Source organism: Panicum virgatum, chromosome 8N (assembly GCF_016808335.1).
Source record: "Panicum virgatum strain AP13 chromosome 8N, P.virgatum_v5, whole genome shotgun sequence".
Classification (NCBI taxonomy): Eukaryota; Viridiplantae; Streptophyta; class Magnoliopsida; order Poales; family Poaceae; genus Panicum; species Panicum virgatum.
The window spans coordinates 2681851-2700246 of NC_053152.1; the positions used below are offsets into that span (position 1 = coordinate 2681851).

General features: G+C 47.3%; 1 protein-coding gene and 1 long non-coding RNA gene across 2 annotated transcripts; both read right to left on the bottom strand.

Moving 5' to 3' along the window:
* Positions 1 to 2480: 2480 nt before the first annotated feature.
* LOC120684339 (5'-3' exoribonuclease 3-like) lies at positions 2481 to 6982 on the bottom strand. The gene is made up of 6 exons (XM_039966206.1): positions 4761 to 6982; positions 4574 to 4679; positions 4154 to 4230; positions 3867 to 4058; positions 2826 to 2945; positions 2481 to 2729 (listed from the first exon to the last, which is right to left on the bottom strand). The coding sequence occupies exons 1-6, from the start codon at positions 4950 to 4952 to the stop codon at positions 2616 to 2618; spliced, it is 801 nt and encodes a 266-aa protein (XP_039822140.1). The 5' UTR covers positions 4953 to 6982; the 3' UTR covers positions 2481 to 2615.
* Positions 6983 to 13479: 6497 nt separating this feature from the next.
* On the bottom strand, positions 13480 to 15604 carry LOC120684418. The gene is made up of 2 exons (XR_005679287.1): positions 15510 to 15604; positions 13480 to 15119 (listed from the first exon to the last, which is right to left on the bottom strand). It is a non-coding gene; the product is annotated as an uncharacterized LOC120684418 (long non-coding RNA).
* Between the last annotated feature and the right edge of the window lie 2792 nt (positions 15605 to 18396).

Here is an 18396-nt window from a genome sequence, read left to right on the forward strand (position 1 = left end):
AAGTCATTTAATACCGGATCATAACACTAACCGGTGCTAAATGGTGGCATTTAGTACCGGGTGGTGTTATGACCCGATACTAAATGGCTCCGGGAGGCACTGTGCTGTAGACCCGGTACTAAATTGGTATTAGTACCGGATTTAAAGCAACCGGTACTAACCGAAGGTGGACGAATGCCTTTTTTTCTGGCAGTGGGACCTACCTGACGCACCGGGCCACAATCAGTCAGTTAATTGAATTTTCTTTGAAATTAAATGGCCTAAATAAAAGAAGCAAACCCTACTGGCCAAAAGGAATTTCAAATGTTCTCTTCGTGCACCTCACTGCAAGTTGCACACACATTGGCAAAATAAACCCAATGTACTCCGATCCTGAACAGCAAGATTTCTCACCATCTATATCTTTTTTATAAAATCTGAAATTTGAATTGTAGAACTGCGAGGAGAAGTTGTCTCCTGCCATCTTCTCTCATAAGCTAAGCTAACATCATCTGAAATTTTGCATACTACTCAGAGATTGGAACAAGTTTCCATCTTTATTTCAAAATGAAATGGCAAAAGATCAAAAGAACTGGAAACCCGTGCATTTGCAACAACATCAATTGGTTAGATTCTACTGCATCCATTCCAAACTATAGCGTGTCATGGTGGATTCGATGAGAATTATTTGATGTTGAAATTGTAAATGTTGATTTTTTTAAACTTAGTAAAAGTTAGAGAAATTTAACTTAAAATAAGATTAAAATGAACTATAATTTAGATTTTAGAACATAGGTAGTACCGTACGTATCTTGAAAAAGAAAACTTTAGTAACTCCCAATCCTAAAAGGGTTACGAACTACCCAGCAAGAAAGAACAGGGGATCGTCGGCCCAAAGTATACCATGATAAGCCCACGAAGGAGCGTCTGTGGTGATGTGTCCATTCTCTCATACACGAGCCTGGGCCCTGTCAGGCTGTCTTTATCCGATTGCACATCCAAAAAAAAAAGGTTTGGACTGCGGTGTGAGATTCGGCCTATTGGAACTTCCGGCGGCCCATCGGAGAACAAAGAAGCAGAGTCATTTCAAAGAGAGAATCCCGCGCAATTGACCTGACGAATGGTCCAAAGCAGAGCCATTTCAAGTTTTCAACGCAGACCGAAATGCCAGCTCCATTTGAGAAAAAGTAACGAGGTGCTGTGTTCGCTTGGCTGGTGCTGATTTGTTATGAGAGAACAGTACTGCTGACTGGCTGGTAGCTGCTGGCTGGTGCTGATTTAGTATGAGAGAACAGTACTGCTGGCTGGTTGGCTGACAAGCCAAGCGAACACAACGACATGTTTAAAATCATTCAGAACATGGGGGAAAAGGAAATTTTTGTAAGCTTTCTCATACTATTCATGTACTTCCCGTATCAAAAAAATGGATTTGCTCCTTTTCAAAAGTAGTATTTGCCATTATCACTAACAAAGCTGAACAAACATGCTCTAGCACGCGCATTTTACGTATGGGAGGAAATCGAGCAAGCAGTCGGAACCAAGATTGGCAGCTAGAACAATCATGATCCATCATTTGTATCTCAAACAAAATGCACCTCTAGACTCTAGTTTAACGGATCACCGACGACGCAATTCTTGATCAGTATAGCACCGCCAAAGTTTCAGACAAAATATGGTGAGGTGCGTGAGACCAAAAAACTATGGTGCTTCGTCATCACTGCATCGCGTTCCCGCCACCTCTGTTCAGTTCTGTTCTACCAACCACGGGGCTGCCCGTTCCCGCCGGAATCAGTTCCTCTGCAGTCGACTGCAGAGTGCCATTATCACTGCATGTGGGCCCGGACGTCCATCAGGCCCACTCGTCGGCCACTGCAGTCGACTGCAGAGGATCTCAACTCGTTCCCGCCATGGCCTCCTCCATTCTCACTTCCACCTCTTGCCCACGCCCCAACTGGGCGCCACGCCGCCTGCTGCCTCTGCAAATACGTGTTCTAATATTGCTAGAAGGAACCAAACAAACCCTGCAGTGTCGCTGACCTTTCTCTGCAGTCACGCAAATCCGCCGTCCAGCAGCAATCCTACGGCACCTTATAAATGGCTCACGCGTGGCTCCCTGCGCGACGCTGGCTCGGCTCGCTCGCGTTTTTTGACAGAACTTGCTTGCGGCTCGTGGGTGATGGCTCGCTTCCCTTTCCCCTGTCCTCCTCTCCTGCTTGTTGCTCTCTGCGGCCGCGACGGCGGAGGCGGCGCTGGGCGCGCGGCTCCATCGGCGGCGGGCGGCAGCTGGAGCGAGGGAGGGCAGAGGGAGGGCGGACCGGCGGAGCGGCGCACAGCAGGTCGGGGCTGAAGGCGAGGTCGGGCCCGATGCGTCCGCCGCGTGTGCAGGCGGGCACGGCTAGCCGCCGACGCTTCGCACGGCCAACGAGGAGGCTAGCAGGGGTAGCTTGCGTGCCTGCTCGAGGGTGCACGGGAAAGCTCCTAGAAGTCATTTCTGTTGTGCGGGGGAACCAGCCTCTACATTTTTTTAGCTCTTCAGTTTTGAACAATTCTTTAGCTAGAGTGATACAGTTTTCTGGTTGATTTTGTTGTAACACATCCTGCTCAAATTAACAAAAGGAGTATTTTGAATCCAGTAATTACGAAATTCTGCAACTGCATTTGATAACATCGCAAATAGAATAACAGACCTCACGCAAAATTGAAAAGTGAAGCTCGTGAGATGCCAAAGCGAGCATTATCAGGTCTGCATCCTGCAATATTCAGAGTAAATGTGAAACATACGTAATAACAGAGAATATTTAGAAATTCAGCACTGCAGAAAAATTCAAAAATTTAGTTCATCCTACCAATCCATACAAGCAGTGATGTGTATTTGGATCATAGTTCTCCCTGGTGCGTTGTGCCCGGATGAAAGACATTATCTTGTGCTCACCTCCTCCAGGTACATTTGCATCAGATAGTATTACCTTCAAAAAAGGTGTATGCAGAGCTTATAAGGGAATGATCAAGCTGGTCAAATTCAGTTACTTCAGTAAAATTCATGGTTAAATAGCCCCTCACAAAAATCATCAGTGTTTGACGGAAAAAAAAATCATCAGTGTTAAAAACTAGATGTTGACTTTACTGCCAGTCAAACTTAATCAACCTCGTAAGATAAATGTATCTAGATTTGTCACGAGAGTACTTGTCACGGCCCACGGGCCGACCGGGCCACGCGGGTTCCTATAGTGCGAGCTACTGTAGCGCCGCAGCACAGTACCTCCTTCAGTCCCAGACTGGAAACGGAAAGGGAGTTGAACCAGCCTAAATAGCCGGTCCCTGGGAAGCTAGTAACTCCGGTTCAAACTTTTTGCGCGAAGCGAGGACGAAAGCGCAAGAGAGTTATTTAGCAGATGTGTTTTACTCAAAGTGTAGAGTAGATCTTAGCCGTTATCTCGGGCCGGGTCGTTACAGTACTTCTATGATATTTACCTGTATTTATTTAAAATGTCATATTTTCATTGATATTTGCACAAATCCATACTCTATTGTCATTCAGAGGATAACCTTTCGTGAACTGTCCTATAATTTCGACTTGTAGGAAGCAAAATTATCCTTTAACAGGAAATGGTTGTAGATGTGCAGTATTTTCATGAAACACTTGTAAGACAGATATAGAGCAATATCAATTCCATTTTTACAGAATAAATAATCCAAAACCAATGTGTCATAAGGTTGAATAGTAAAGTTGAATCGCGACCATGATTTGAAAACAGCGGGCGTATTTTACACTACGAAACAGAGATGTTGAGGTTGCCAGGATTAGGTATAAGTTGACACCAGACATTAATTTACTGCACTACTGCTAGAGTGGAACTCACTAAAACAGAGTGACCTATCTACCAAACCTTGATGCCTTTCCACGCTTGGTCATAATTCAGCCGGGCACGGATGTAGTACTCGAGCGCCATGGAGAGTTTCTCCATGAACTCGGTCCCTGGCGTAATGACATTAGGATCTGAAAGCTCATTTGTCTGTCGCGGTTGCACCTCCTTCCCTTCAGCTCTGAATTTCTCTCTCAGAAGTTTTTCCTCCACTTCCTGCAAATCCGAGCATCAACAGTCGAACATGCACACGGTTTCTTCTACTTCATTCTTTCCGAGAAAATGCATGAAGAGGACGGTGAAGGGTTTACCGCATCTTTGGCGTCCTTGGCAGCCTTGAAGCGCCTGGACCTCTGCTGGTGCATTTTGGCGCGGGAAGCAACGCCATCTGCAGTTCAAAAAAGACACGCATGCATCCAAAATGTTACTGATCAAGATTGTAAAAAGGTCGATGTGGAGGAAAATTGGGGAAAAATAAGCACACGGATGCAAGAGAAAGATGGTCGTGTCGATCAAACTCCAATACAAAAAAAGAAAAGAAAAGGAAGAATACGGTTGGGAGTTCTTCTTTTACATTCAGATTGGTAGTAGGTTTTCAGATAGCTTAGCTTGACATTTCCAAGTGGTGAAAGAAATGGAATTCAGATGATAGGCTTCGTCGCCCTAGCTTTGATTATTATGTTAGATCTCGGGGTAGCACTTCGGTTGGGATCGGAGTAGTGTACACGTACCTACTGCCAAGTAGAGCAGCTTGGTAGGCCTGACGATGCGGAAGAGGCGATCCAAGTACTCGAACATGGCCTGGAACACCTCGTCGAACGTCGTCGGTGGGTACACCTGTATCCATCGCATTATTTATCGATCAAGAGATTCAGACGAGGATGAACTCGATCGACCGATCAGCACGCTGACACGCACGGATTGGATATGGAGATGCGTGTGGAAGCAGGGGTGGATGATGCCGTTCATGTCGAGGTACATGTTATGGTAGACGCCATTGGGTCCGCCGCCGGCATCCCCCGGCGCCGTCGTCCACTCGTCCTCCTTCGCGGGGAAAACGATGCTGGGGTACTTGCCCACGAGCCACCTGTAGAAGGAAGGCACCCCCATGGCGTGCGGCGGCAACCCGCAGGCTGAACAGCTCGCTCGAGCCCCGCCGGGAGAGAACCGCGCGCTTGTTGGTCGTCGTCACCGATCTGATCGCGCACTACTACTCTGGCTGTGTGTTTTTGGTTCTAACTGCCCACTCTTTTGCTGCGTCGCGTACTTGCATTTGGTACTAAAGGAATCGGGTGATCGTAGTTTAAAAATGAGAGGGGGTAAATTAGACAAACTAAAAATTTTAATCTCAAGCTCCAACTAATTTGCACAAAATGTAAACTATATCAAGTTATCTAGATGTGCACTAAGATTTATCTAGTGTGAAATCCTGATCCTAAAAGAGTTATGCAACCTAGAGCCAATCCTATCAAAATACTATTCTATGAAAGTAAAGACATACAAGGATTGCAAAAAGTAAATGCGGAAGCTTAAAGAGAAATAAGAGAACACAAACTCTTGTGACACGAGGATTTATCATGTGGTTCGGTTAGCCACAAAGGCACACCTACATCCACGTTGTTGAAGCACTCACAAAGAGTATTGTTTCTCGGCAATCAAGTCTTTTACGAGGACACCGAGTCCACGGTCACCTTGATCCTGGGTTCCACTAAGGAGCTTCTCCACCAAAGAAGGGGGTCTCCACGTCCCCCGCACAAAGCTTGTCAACGCCGCTCCACACCAAGCTGGAGGGTAGTTGACGTACTGACGTGTAACCAAGACTCCAAGAATGACCGGCTCACCGAGATACACTTTGGTTCACTCAAGAACCAGCTCACAATTTACACAACCTTGCTTTTCACTCACTAAGGAGCCAACCTAGCACTACCTCTCTCAATTGTGTGCTAAGAACTAAGGATTTGAACACTTGAGCTCTAGGATGGCTTGGAGATGTTCTTGGATATATGTGGGTCTTCTCTGAACTCAGCCATCTTCAAATGACCAGGGGAACCCATATATATAGCCCTCCAAGCGAACTAGCCGTTTTAGAGCTGTTGAACTTTTTCCTGCGTAGGGCGTCGGATAATCCGACGGTACCTAACCAGGGGCGTCGGATCATCCGACCCCACTGCTATCTCCACAGTAGTCTTTACCATTTGTAACTTTTGCTGATATCATTTGTCCGACGCCTTAGTCCGACTTTCCTGCTATGCAGCGTGGGATCATCCGGTGCAGTAGACTGATTTTGAATTCAAATGCAACGTCTATGATCATTGCGCCGACCATTAGTCCGACGGTCCAAATAGATAGCGTCGGACTATCCGGTCGTGAAGGATATTTTCCATCCTGAGAAAACACTCTCTCTGAAGAATCGTCCGAGCATTAGTCCGACGCTTAGAATCCACACCTCAGATCATTCGACCCTGAAGGATATTTCAGGCTCTGGCAAACAGACACTCTGAAGGATGCTCCGAGCCTTAGTCCGACACCTCCTTTTGCTAGCGTCGGATCATCCAGTTGCACATGGAATTTCTTCGGCTTGAGTCTTGAGCCTGTCAGAATTGATCCGACGCCTCTTGATTCCACGCGTCGAATAGTCCGGCTGTATTAGTCGGATAGTCCGACTACAAGGGTGTCGGATTATTCGTTCACATTGTTTTTGCAGAACTTGTCCAATTCAACATTCTTTTGAGTTCTTTTTTCATGTTTTGCTTTGCTAGAGCTTGTTACTTCATTTTTGGACCTGATGAAATATACTTGACAGACACATTAGTTTTATTGATTGTGTTGTCATTTGATTACCACAATCACTCGAAATAATTTTAATTGGGGCCATATTCGTTACAGGTACTGCTAGTAGTGCTCCTAGAGAGAGGGGGTCGTGTTGAGAAGACGGAGGAGCGCACGCGGCTCGGCCGCCGTTTCTCTCGGAGTTTCGAATGCATGGGGAGATGGAACGGCAGGCGGCCGGCCGGCCAAACAGTGACATGCCATGGCGGGGCGCCGCCCGATGCGTCCACAGGAGCCTAGCTGCCGACGAGCAACGAGGTAGCCTGAGCTAGACCCCGTTTGGCAGGGCTTCAGCTCTTTTAAAAACAGTTCCAGCTCTGGCTCCTCAGATGGAGCGGCTTTTTTGGTGGAGTTGGAACCGTTTTAGAAAATATTTGGTAAAACAGCTTCACTTGTTAGATTGATATATAAGCCGCGTGAAACCACGATTTCATGGTTTCACCTTGCCTGTGTAAGCCGCCGACGGTTTCAGAACCGGCTTCACACGTGAAGCCGGTCCTGAAACAAACGTTTGGGAGGGTTTCACCTGAAGCTGCTCGTGAAGCCACCGGTAAAGCCCTCCCAAACGGGGCCCTAGTCTTGCTTTTGCTCGAGTGTGCACGGGGAAGCCAAGTGCAATTATCGTCTCAGAACTCAGATACGAGTGAACAGTACCAGATGCTGCGGAACAGCTGTTTGCACGAGAAACATCTCGGCACTGGCCCACTGCAGAACATCTATCCGTAATTAGATAGGACGGTGCCGGGGCATGTTGACGTGTTTAGAAATCTTCAAGAATTTGACATATTTTATTTGGCATATTTTGTGTTTTGCCAACTTCTAAAAAATATGCCAAGTAAAAAAAAACTTATCTCCAACAGTTTAGCATAATTCACTTGCCAAATCCAGATCTAACTTACATCAGGAACCCCGAGAGAGAAATAAAATTATATTTATGCTCTTCCACCTTTTAAAAACTTAAATCAGGAACCCTTCTCTGTTATTTATTTCCTTTTTAACCATCCCACCTGACTAGAAACAACGATGCCAACCGCGCACCGTGCGCGTATATTTACGCGCTGGAGGCTGGTTTTTTTCTAAATTGCCAAAAATTGCCAAGTCTTTTACCAAATTTTGGAAGAGTATTTTTAACATTTTTGCCAAAAATTAAAAATGACAACTCGATTTGCCAAACTGTCGGTGATGCTCTTACAAAAATCGAGTGTGTCTGTATTCGCAGCCTTCATTTTCCTTTTAATGTCCAGTTTTTTTTTCGAAAAGGGAAGATATATTAATCCTTCATTTTCCTTTTAATGTCCAGTTTCTTTTTTTTTTGCGAAAAAAAAGATATATTAATTTGGAGCACAGTACATCCCCTTTTACAAACAAGACCCCAACTAAAAGAGAAAAAACAGATAAGACTTGGCAGTCCTGTTCATCATCCTCGTGTCCGTCAACGCCTCCGCAGTGATCCGAAAGCTGACGACGCGAAGAACTCCCAACTCCTCCGTCATGAGATCCCAAACCTTGGCAAAGCTGCAAAACCCACCACCCCGGAGCTCCATCCAAGGTGGATTTAATCCTCTGAACGACCATCAGCGACCTCCACAACAGAGAAGGAGAAGGATCCTCTGGCACCACCGATTCACAGCAACCAGAGGAGGATCTGGCGCTATCACCACCACAAGGCAGCAGCAGCAAAGAAGAAGATCCGCAGCCAGCGAAGGAATCGCCAACCCGGAAGAAGAAGCTCCAGGGGGAGCACAACAAAATCTTCCCCAACGCAAGGAGGAAGAACAGAGGACTGGCGCCGCCGACGAAGCCGACAGCCCGGTAAGCAAAACCCCCAGGGGGTAACAAAAGCTTCCTCCCTCTCACAAAAGAGAAGAAGAAAACAAACCTCATTCGCTCATCGCCAGAGACGACACCATGGCAATCACCGACGGGGAGCCGAAGAGGACCAAAATCTTCACCGGAGAAGATGAGTTTCTTGTTACACTGATACCCCGTTCTAAATTACAGCTCGTTTCACTATTGTGATATCAAGTTTGACCACTCATTTTATTCAAAAAATTTACATAAATATCATCAAATTTAAATCATTCTTAAAGAACTTCTATTAATAAAGCAAATCATAGCAAAAGAAGTAATATTTTACACAAATTTTTAATTAAGATCAGTAGTTAAATTTGAGGTCAAAAATACCAAACGAATTATAATTTAGGATGGAGGGAGTACTTGGATGAGGTAGAAAGAACATTTTGTGAGGCACCGACACATGACCATGTTTATTTTGATCAGCTTGACTGGAATGGATACAGTCATGGTTTATGCATGGTACGTGTTACCGAACAGTCTTTTGCAGCAGGCAGCAAGCTTCAGGTTACAATGAGAGGTAGGCCCTGTTTAGTTTTTTACACGTAAACGTAAAAAAGCTGTAAACGCATTAAAGTGAAATAGAATCTTGCTAATTTGAAGTAGTAAATGAAGTCTATTTACAAAACTTTTTGCATGGATGGACTGTAAATCGCGAGACGAATCTAACGAGCCTACTTAATCCATGATTTGCAACAGTGATGCTACAGTAACCATCCGCTAATTATTGATTAAACATGGATTAATTAGCATCATTAGATTCGTCTCGCGATTTACAACCCATCTATGCAAAAATTTTTGCAAATAGACTTCATTTAATACTTCAAATGCCATCTTTACATCTTTACATCTTTTTGCAAAATAAACTAAACACACCCGTAGTAACAACTTGTTGTTTTGTTGGTCGTTGATCAAGCCTTGAGCATTTACAGCATGCCCCTTCCTGCAAGCTTTGCAAGGCGCTTCCAGCGCACGCGCGTGGAGCAGCAGTCCCCCTCAAGAGTGTATATATATATATATCACTACAGGAAACAGTGGCGGAGCTCGATCAAAATTTTAGGTGGGGCACAGTTGCGCAACAAACATTACTAGTTTATAAAAAAATTACATCTGTACAACCGATTTTATAGAAAAGCATTGAAATAACATGAATATTTGAGTCAAATCCTATTATGAGAAAAAGACCACCAACTATTCTTTACCCCACTTGCATGTGCTTGTTATGCAGAAGTTTAACTGATGCGAATGCATCAACCACGGATTAAATTGCAACCGGCTGTAAATCTTGTTCCACAGCATAGCATTTTAACTATTTTAGTATATCTAAAAAAATCTCTAAACTCTAGTAATTTGCCCAGACAGCAGCTGCTGTTCATTTTTCAAGAAAAAGAAAAGCAGCAGATACTGCTATGGTGTCTACTGGGCCATCTGCATCCTCACTTAGCCCAGTCCAAAAGCCGGCCCAAATACCTGTTCACCTTTCTTCAACCTCTCGACGCTGTGCTGACGAACTAACACACCCAGGGGCCGCCGCTCCACTGCTATGGCCGCCCAGATTGCCATGGGGAAGAGAGGGAGAAGGATTTTGCTGCCGCCGGGTAGCTGGGGCAGCTGCCCCACCCTGCCGTATGGAGAGTTTCGCCTCTGACCGGAAACCAGCTGACTGTGTGCCGAGTGCGGCAAACAAAACACTCGGCAAACAAACGGCATTCGGCAAAGCCTCACTTCGCCGAGTGCTGTTTCTTGGGCACTCGGCAAAGCAAACTTTTGCCGAGTGTCACAAGACGTGCACTCGGCAAACAATAACATGTGCCGTTCACGTGGCACGACCGTGATGGCCGTTAATGTTTGCGGGCAATGCCAATGGTCGCGTATAGCCTGGCGCCTCCCCAGCGTCCTTCCTGTGCGGTGCTCATACTCCTCTTCCGATTCATATTGTTTGCCGAGTGCACGTTAGCAGCACTCGGCAAAGAATTGTATATGCCGAGTGCTTGGCTTCGAGGCACTCGGCGAACATGCGTATTTTTTTTCAATTAAATATTAGCCGGCGGACCGTCCGCTACTATAAGGGGACGGACCGCCTGTCAAACGTTCGGACTTCCGAACCTTTGCTTGACAATTTTAAATATTTTTGCAAATGAACGTTAGCCAGCGGACAGTCCGCTTCCGTCAGCGGACCGTCCGCTTGTCAAAGGTTCGGACGTCCGAACCTCGATTTGACAATTTTAATTTTTTTTTGCAATTAAACATTAGCCGGTGGACCGTCCGCTTCCGTCGGCAGACCGTCCTTTTGTCAAATGTTCGGACGTCCGAACCTTGGTTTGATAATTTTAATTTTTTTTTGCAATTAAACCTTATCAGGCGGACCGTCCGCTATCCATATGCGGACCGTCCGCCTTTCAAAAGTTCGGACATCCGAACCTTTTGCCGAGTGTTATCCGTGCGGCACTCGGCAAAGTGTTGGGTTGCCGAGTGTTGTAAGAAGCACTCGGCAAATGTAATAAAAAATACCTCTTCTGCCCTCCAAACTTTTCACTCTATTCTTTTGCTATACGAACTACTACATATTAAAATTTGGTATATTTCTTGTTAAGTTTGATATATTTAATTAATTTATTTCCTTAAAAAGATATTCTGGGGATAATTTAAATTTGAACTGCAAGTGGTTCGAATAATGTAGTATAATAAATGGAAAAATTATATTCATGTTACTGAGTCCAATTTGAGGCATTGTCGAAGAATTCAAAGGAAAATTCGAACATCATGTTCATGAAACATGACCACGAACGTGCGACTGGATTGTTTTTAAATTCTATAAAAAGCAAATGAAGTCAGAAAATCATGAGATTTGTTATGATATCATGATATCATACATGAAGACTATGGTAAAAAATTGAGGAGGTTTCACAAAAGTTGGCACGTCCGTTGCTTACAAATCGAAGAATCTCCGAAGAAGTTCCAGAGAGTTGTGAAGGATTCGTTAGGATTTGGAGTCAAAGTGATGATCAAATTGAGATTTGACTTCAAAACTTTTTGTATAGGCAATATACATCATAGATTGTTTCATGTCAAATTTTTGTTAATTTTGGAATTTTTTTGGTATTTTTAAATTTTTTTTGCAACTATTGTATTTAAAATGATGTAATTTGAATTTGAACTAATACCGCATGAAATAAAGGAATTTTTTTCATTGAATCGTCAAATATGAACTATTGAGTGAATTTTGCAAGGTATTTCCAAAGTTCATTTGATAAAATTTAGTAAAACACGTATTGGATAAGAATAATTAGTTGATCTAAATTGAATTTGAGCTATAACCACATGAAATAACGAGTTTTTTCTGTAGAAGCATCAAATAGGAAATGTTGAGTGAATTAGGCAAGGTATATTCAAAGTACATTTGAAAAATTTAAGCAAAACATGTTTTGGAAAAGAATCATAGAAAAAAAAACAATTGGAGCTCTGCCGAGTGCCAGATCACGGGCACTCGGCAAACAGCTCCTTTGCCGAGTGCTGGATCTTGCTAGCACTTGGCAAAGGCTTATCCCACGTCATCGATCTGGTGCGGCGTCCACGTCATCGGTCCGCGTTCCCCTGCGCCAAGCGCGTGCCGCGGCGGATCCCTTTTCTTCCCCCACCGCCCTCCCTTCTCTTCCTCGTCTCCCTCTCCTGCCGCCCTTGCCCTTCTCTTCCTCGTCTCCCTCCCCTGCTGTCCCTCGCCTTCTCTTCCTTCCCCGGTGGCGCGGTGTCGTGCAGTGGTGGCGGCTCGGAGCTGCGGTGGCCGCAGTGGCACGGTGGCGAGCGGCCGCGGCGAGCACGGCTGCCGCGGCGGCAAGCGGCGGCGGCGTGACGCGCACGGTGGCCGTGCGCGGCGAGCCCGGCGGCGGCAGCAACACGAGCGAGGCGAGCATGGCGCCGGCAGCCGTTTGACATGAAACAATCCGGCGGACCGTCTGCTGTCCATCTACGGACTGTCCGCCTGTCAAGATGTTCAACATCCAGACTTGTTGAACGGCGGATGGTCTTTTTGTCCATCAGCGGACAGTCCGCCTGTCAAGATGTTCGGACATCCGAATTGCTTGAATGGCGGACGGTCCGCTTTTGGGCAGAGGACGGTCCGCCTCAGCAGCGCCGGTGCGTGGGCCTTTTTTTGTTTTTTATTCCATCTTTGCCGAGTGCCCAGGGCTGCACTCGTCAAAGCTTGAATCTCCATCCCCACGCCGTTGGTTGCTTTTTTTTGCCGTGTGGCAGCAACTACACACGGCAAAGATATTTGCCGTGTGCCCGATGGATGGCACACGGCAAAGGGCTGTTCGCCGTCGCGCTGGCTGCCGTGCCGACTTCGCCGTGTGCGGCCGACGGCGAACGTTTCGCCGTGTGTTATAGGGCCGTCACTGTGTGCCTTAGGCACACGGCGAAGTAGCGGATTCTGGTAGTGTATAGAATAAACTGGATCGGCAGAGTTACTCATCTTCCTTTGATTGTTGGTATACTTAACATACTCCAACATGTGGTCGATATGAGTTTTGTAATTTTGCTGGAAGCGAGCTGTACATCGAAATATTGGCAACCTGTAGGGCTGCTCCTGTATCTTTCGCACCCGGGGTTTGGACAATGGGTGAATAAACTGTATGTATAGACATATAATCTTTTTTTAGATTAAGAAAAAACCCCGATCTTGAACATTCATAAGTAAATGTCTACGACCACAAAAGAACACATCTAGCCACAGAGCCAGAAACTTACACGAGTACTTAGACTCCAAACCTCCAACCGAGAAACACAAAAGACTTGCTTTAGCGAGCAGCTTTGGTGTATATCTCTTTGTTAGAGCAGGATTCTAATTGGCTCCAATTGCTTGGTGGGTGGTACGTTGGCGGTTTCTCGCTTGTTCTTGATGTGTGCGGTCGTGTACCACCATCTGTGTGGTTAGCTTGTAACTGCACTTTGAGGATTCTCTTAAAGCTGCGTCGTTGTAACTCTCTTTCTCCTAATGAAATACATGATTAGGCACGGTCTCGAAAAAAAAGTAAGAAATAAGAAAGAAAGCATAAAAGACTAAGTTTCGAACTTCTTCCATGTCCTTCCTTCAACCTTGCTTTGGTCCTCATGCAGTAATAAAAGTCTCACATCTACTATCTTCTTAGAAACTCTTGATGTAAGGAACGTCGATGGTCTTGCGCTGTCTGGCCACCCCATGATGTATAAACCGCACTGAGTCGATCTCTACTACACAATATATTAGGCACCGCCATTGCTCCAAGCTGACCAAGGTGCCACCAACAAGGACTCCAAGACGACGCCTCAAGAGGAGAGCAACATCAAGATGCTATCACTGCCCGAACCATTGTGTTGATTCTCTGGTTTTCACGTGGATCTGTCCCTCTAGGTCGAGGTACTCACGATAATGCCTTCAAAAAGGAAAACGATACACATAGCACCGTCATCACCGGCAGCCAAGCACGACTTTCGCCCGAGAACCTACACATCAAGAAGCAATACACGATGACCGGCGATCCTAGACAGCACCATCAACATGCCCATAGGCACCCAGCAACTCCCAGACGGGAGGGCAGCAATCGGAGGCAAGCCCTCCACGGCAGCGGCCACCGGAGGCGAAAGACGCCCTCCACCTGGAGCTCAGCACAGTAGAGATCGGTTCTGCACTCGCTATCGCCGTATCCGCCACTTGCCGTCGGAGCCACGGTCCGCCACCACCGCCGTCACAGGCATGGACCGCCGCCGACATAGGCACGGGCCGCGCCAGGCCGCCGGCCGCCGGGCACCGGCCACGGGCTATCAGCCGCTGAGCCCCCGCCACAGGATGCCACGCCAGGCCGCCGGCCACTGGACCCTGCCACTGCGAGCCGCATCGCATGCCGCTAGGCCCCCGCCACCAGCCACGGGGAGCCACGGCACATTCGCCAAGCGCCACGCCACAGGCCGCTGGCCGTCGAGCCCCCACCATGGGAGGCCGAGCAAGGCCGCCGGCCGCCGGACTCCTGCCACTGGGGGCCGGGCCGCACGCTGCCAGGCCCCCGCTACCAGCTACCAGCCACCAGCCGCCGCCGCCCATGAAATCGATCTAGATCTAGAGAGTTGGGGAGAGAGGGTTGGGAAGATGAGCCCGCCGCCACCTTCATCGCGGCCACATGGGCTTCCGGTGGCGAGCTCCAGTGGCGGCACGGCAAGGGGAGGGAGGGCCGGGGGAACGAGAGGGAAGGGCGGCGGCGCCGCCCGATTCGCCCCTGGGCGACGCGGGGGCAGACGAAAGGTCACATACAATCTTTTGGTTAACAATTTATGCTGCTCTGTAGACAGGAACACGCTCGATAGCAGCGTGGCACCCAACAGTTACTTAACAGATATTCTTGTTCAGGATTGATATATATACCAATTTTGGAACGAACATATGAGATATTTGAAATCCACAAAGAAAATAGACCATGTGTGTCTTGGCTAGCTCACATGAGTGTTGCCCTGAGTAAACCACGAACACCTTAGTTCCCACTAGCATTCTGCAGTTCCGTCGTTGAAACCATCGGCAAGTTAACTTCGATTATTAATATGCCGGCCCAACATTTGGCCACGATCCTAGGTAATCAGATATTTGGTGGTTATAAATGGGCAACTGGAAAACTAATTATCATTAACAAGGTACATAGACCAACAGGGCAATAATAGTGAGTTGAGCATTTCCTGTGATTCACATAAGACAGACAACCTAATAATTCTACAGATCCCCTGAACATAAATGAGAATAATGGATTGATTCTTTTGAACTAGTAAATTTGGATTTTGTTCAAATATTGGAACAGTCTAGTGATTAGTGAGTTTGACATAAGAGATGGCAACATTATAAACCATTTAGTGACTTGCACATGCACAATGTATTTTTGCATGGAAGCTAGCTAGCTAGATATGTTCTATTAGAGTTTAGATATGTTCTCTTAACGTAAATGCTAATACGAAAAAAATTCTTACCTAGTTAAGTCCTTGGTCCCAGTGAATACCATGCCTTGAGTGTGGCCATCCCTAAGCCGAATCATTTTCTCAAGCCTGTATAAATAAGGAAAATCCATTAGCTGAGGACACGTACAGTAACTGTCATGTCACTATAACAATAAAAAAAGGAGAGTTATAAAGTTTAATAAAACGCTTTGCCGAGATAGTCAAGCTGTATCACTACCGGAAACTCGCAAATTGCCGTGTGCCATAACCTTTGCCGTGTGCTGAAACACGGGCACACGGCAAACCGGACCTTTGCCGTGTGCCAGAAGAAACAGCACACGGCAAAAGTTGAACTCACGGTAATAATTTTATTTGCCGTGTGTACGCCCAAAAAACACACGGCAAAGGAACAACACACGACAAACATGTGTGTTTGCCGTGTGCAGAAAAAGGATGCACACGGCAAACCTTTAGCACACGGCAAAGAGCCCCTGTTTGCCGTGTGCCTGCTATATTGCACACGGCAAACCTCTAGCACACGGCAAAATTGTGCAAAAAAATATTGATTCAGCACTCCCAATTTTTTCTGATATACATATACAGTGTATTGTACTCTGTGTTAAAATCTGGTATATTTCTCGTTATTTTGGCTATATTTAGTCATTTAATTTCATTAATCGAATTTTTGGGGTTGAACTAGACGTGTTTGGAATAGTGGAGTATAATGGATAGAAAAATGATATTCATATTTAGGAGCTTAATTTGATGACGTAAGCATGAAACAGAAGTAGATTTAGAAGATCTTGCTCACAAACCATGCTCAGAACTGTTAGAACAAATCGATTTAAAATTCCATTAACAGCAAATGAATTCAAAAAATCATGAAATTTGTCATAGTATCATGATTTGATGCATGGAGATGGTGGTAAAATTTTGAGAACATTTTGTGAAAGTTTTCATGTATGCTTGTTACAAATCGAAACATGTCCAGAGAAGATCCGTAGAGTTGAGAAGGAAACGTTTACATTTGGACAGAACGTTACGAACGAATTAGCGGTTGACTTTAAAACTGTTTGTGTTTGCAAAAAACAACTTAGGCTCTTTAATGCCAAATTTTGGTTAATTTTCGGATGACTGGTATATTTATTTTTTTTCAATCAAATATTTGTTTCAAACACATGAAATAATAACAATATCAAAATAAAACATAAATTTTTCAATCACTTTAGCAATGTGATGATAAAATGTGATAAAGTTTAAAACATGAAATAGAATACCAAAGCGCTTGAAAACAAAATTTAAAAAGATTTCAAAAATTGAAATAAAAATGGTCAAATAGTTTGCCGTGTGCAGTGGCCGAGGCACACGGCAAACAGGACCTTTGCTGTGTGCTGGGCCGTAGGCACACGGCAAACCGGCCAACACACCGCCACCTTGCCGGGCCGCCACCCGCGCTCTGGTGCCGCGCCGCGGGCCTGGCCGCACGCCCCCGCCCGATGCTGTGCCAGGCTGCACCCCCCGCTGCCCGCTGGCCCTTTGCCGTGGGCCGAAATGGGGCACACGGCAAAGGAGCAACCCTATGCCGTGGGCCGGATCGGGGCACACGGCAAAGGGGCTCTCTTTGCCGTGGGTCGGATCGGGTGGCACACGGCAAAAGGGGCATCCCCCACGTAGCCGTTTTTGGCCACCCGTTCCGACACCCCGCGACCGCGTTTTGGCTCACCCGCGCGCTGCTAGCTGCTAACTCGCCGCCACCCCTCTGCGCCCTCGCCGCCGGCACCGCCTCCCACCCGCCGGCGCCTCCCTTGCCACCGTCTCCCAGCCGCCGCACCCTCCCCGCCGCCACCCCGCTCACCCGCCTCCGGCGCCACCCCTTGCCACTGCCTCCCTGCCTACGCGCCGGCCCGGCCGGCCCCGGTCGCCGCGTCTGCCACACCGGCGTCCCGGCGCGCCACGCCCCGGCCCGGCCCACCCCGCCTCCTCTCCGCTCCCGGCCGGCCCCAATCCACGCGGCCGCCAGGCAGGCCGACGGCGCCGGCCACCCCCGCCCCGGCCCGCGTGCCGGGGGCCGTCCACCCCGCCTCCGCGCTGCACCCCGAGCAGTGCCCCTGCCCCACCGGCGCATCCATCCCGGCGCGCCGCGCAGGGTCCTGCCTCCGGCCTCTGCATGCGCGGGCCGTGCCTGGACGTGCCCCCCCCGCGCTGGTGCCCGCTAGTGGGGCCACCTCCTCGCCGAGCAGAGCCGCCACGCCACCCCGCGGAGCTGCGCCGCACCCCTGCCGACCAAGCCCCACTCAGGGCCAAGGAGTTGCCGCCGGGCCGCCCCGCCGCAGCACGTCCACCTCACGCCCGCCACTTTCACCGTGCCACCGCGCCGGTGAGTTATTTGTTTTCCATTTGTCCCATCAATTCATTACAATTTTGGAAAATGTTTATCGATAATTTTGTTGTAAATTGTTATTTGCATGCAATTGAAGATCCACGGTGCGCCGCACCGTCTCGCCTGCCCTGCACCGGCTTGCCGCTCTGGTGCCACGCCGATCGCCGACGCCTTGCCGCCCCGCCGTGCCCCAACTCGGGAGCCTCCGCCCCGACACGCATGTTGAGCCTTAGGTGAGGACGTTCAAAAGGCACCTCATTCCATCTCATGTTTGTAGAATATTACGTAACCTTGTTAATCTAGTTGCCTGTGATGATATAAAATTTTACCCAAATTTGGTTTGGGTAACATATGATGATCTTGAGCTTGTGTGAGTGTATTCATTGTGTCGTGTAGTTATGCTTCTCATGATTGTCATCAAACCATGTGACACATCCATGCCCAAAGCAAACTTTCATTTGTGTTGATATTTATGTTGATATGATGGTTGGGCTGGATGTGTCACATGGTTCCATGTATATCATGAACTTTTTTTAGATG

What these genes read in the sequence shown, in the direction of transcription:
- LOC120684339 (XM_039966206.1), bottom strand. Translation starts at nt 4,952, where the DNA reads ATGGGGGTGCCTTCCTTCTACAGGTGGCTCGTGGGCAAGTACCCCAGC. An exon ending in CGCATCTCCATATCCAATCC is followed by an intron (nt 4,680 to 4,760) that starts GTGCGTGTCAGC and finishes CGATGGATACAG; the next exon opens with GTGTACCCACCGACGACGTT. An exon ending in CCAAGGACGCCAAAGATGCG is followed by an intron (nt 4,059 to 4,153) that starts GTAAACCCTTCA and finishes TCGGATTTGCAG; the next exon opens with GAAGTGGAGGAAAAACTTCT.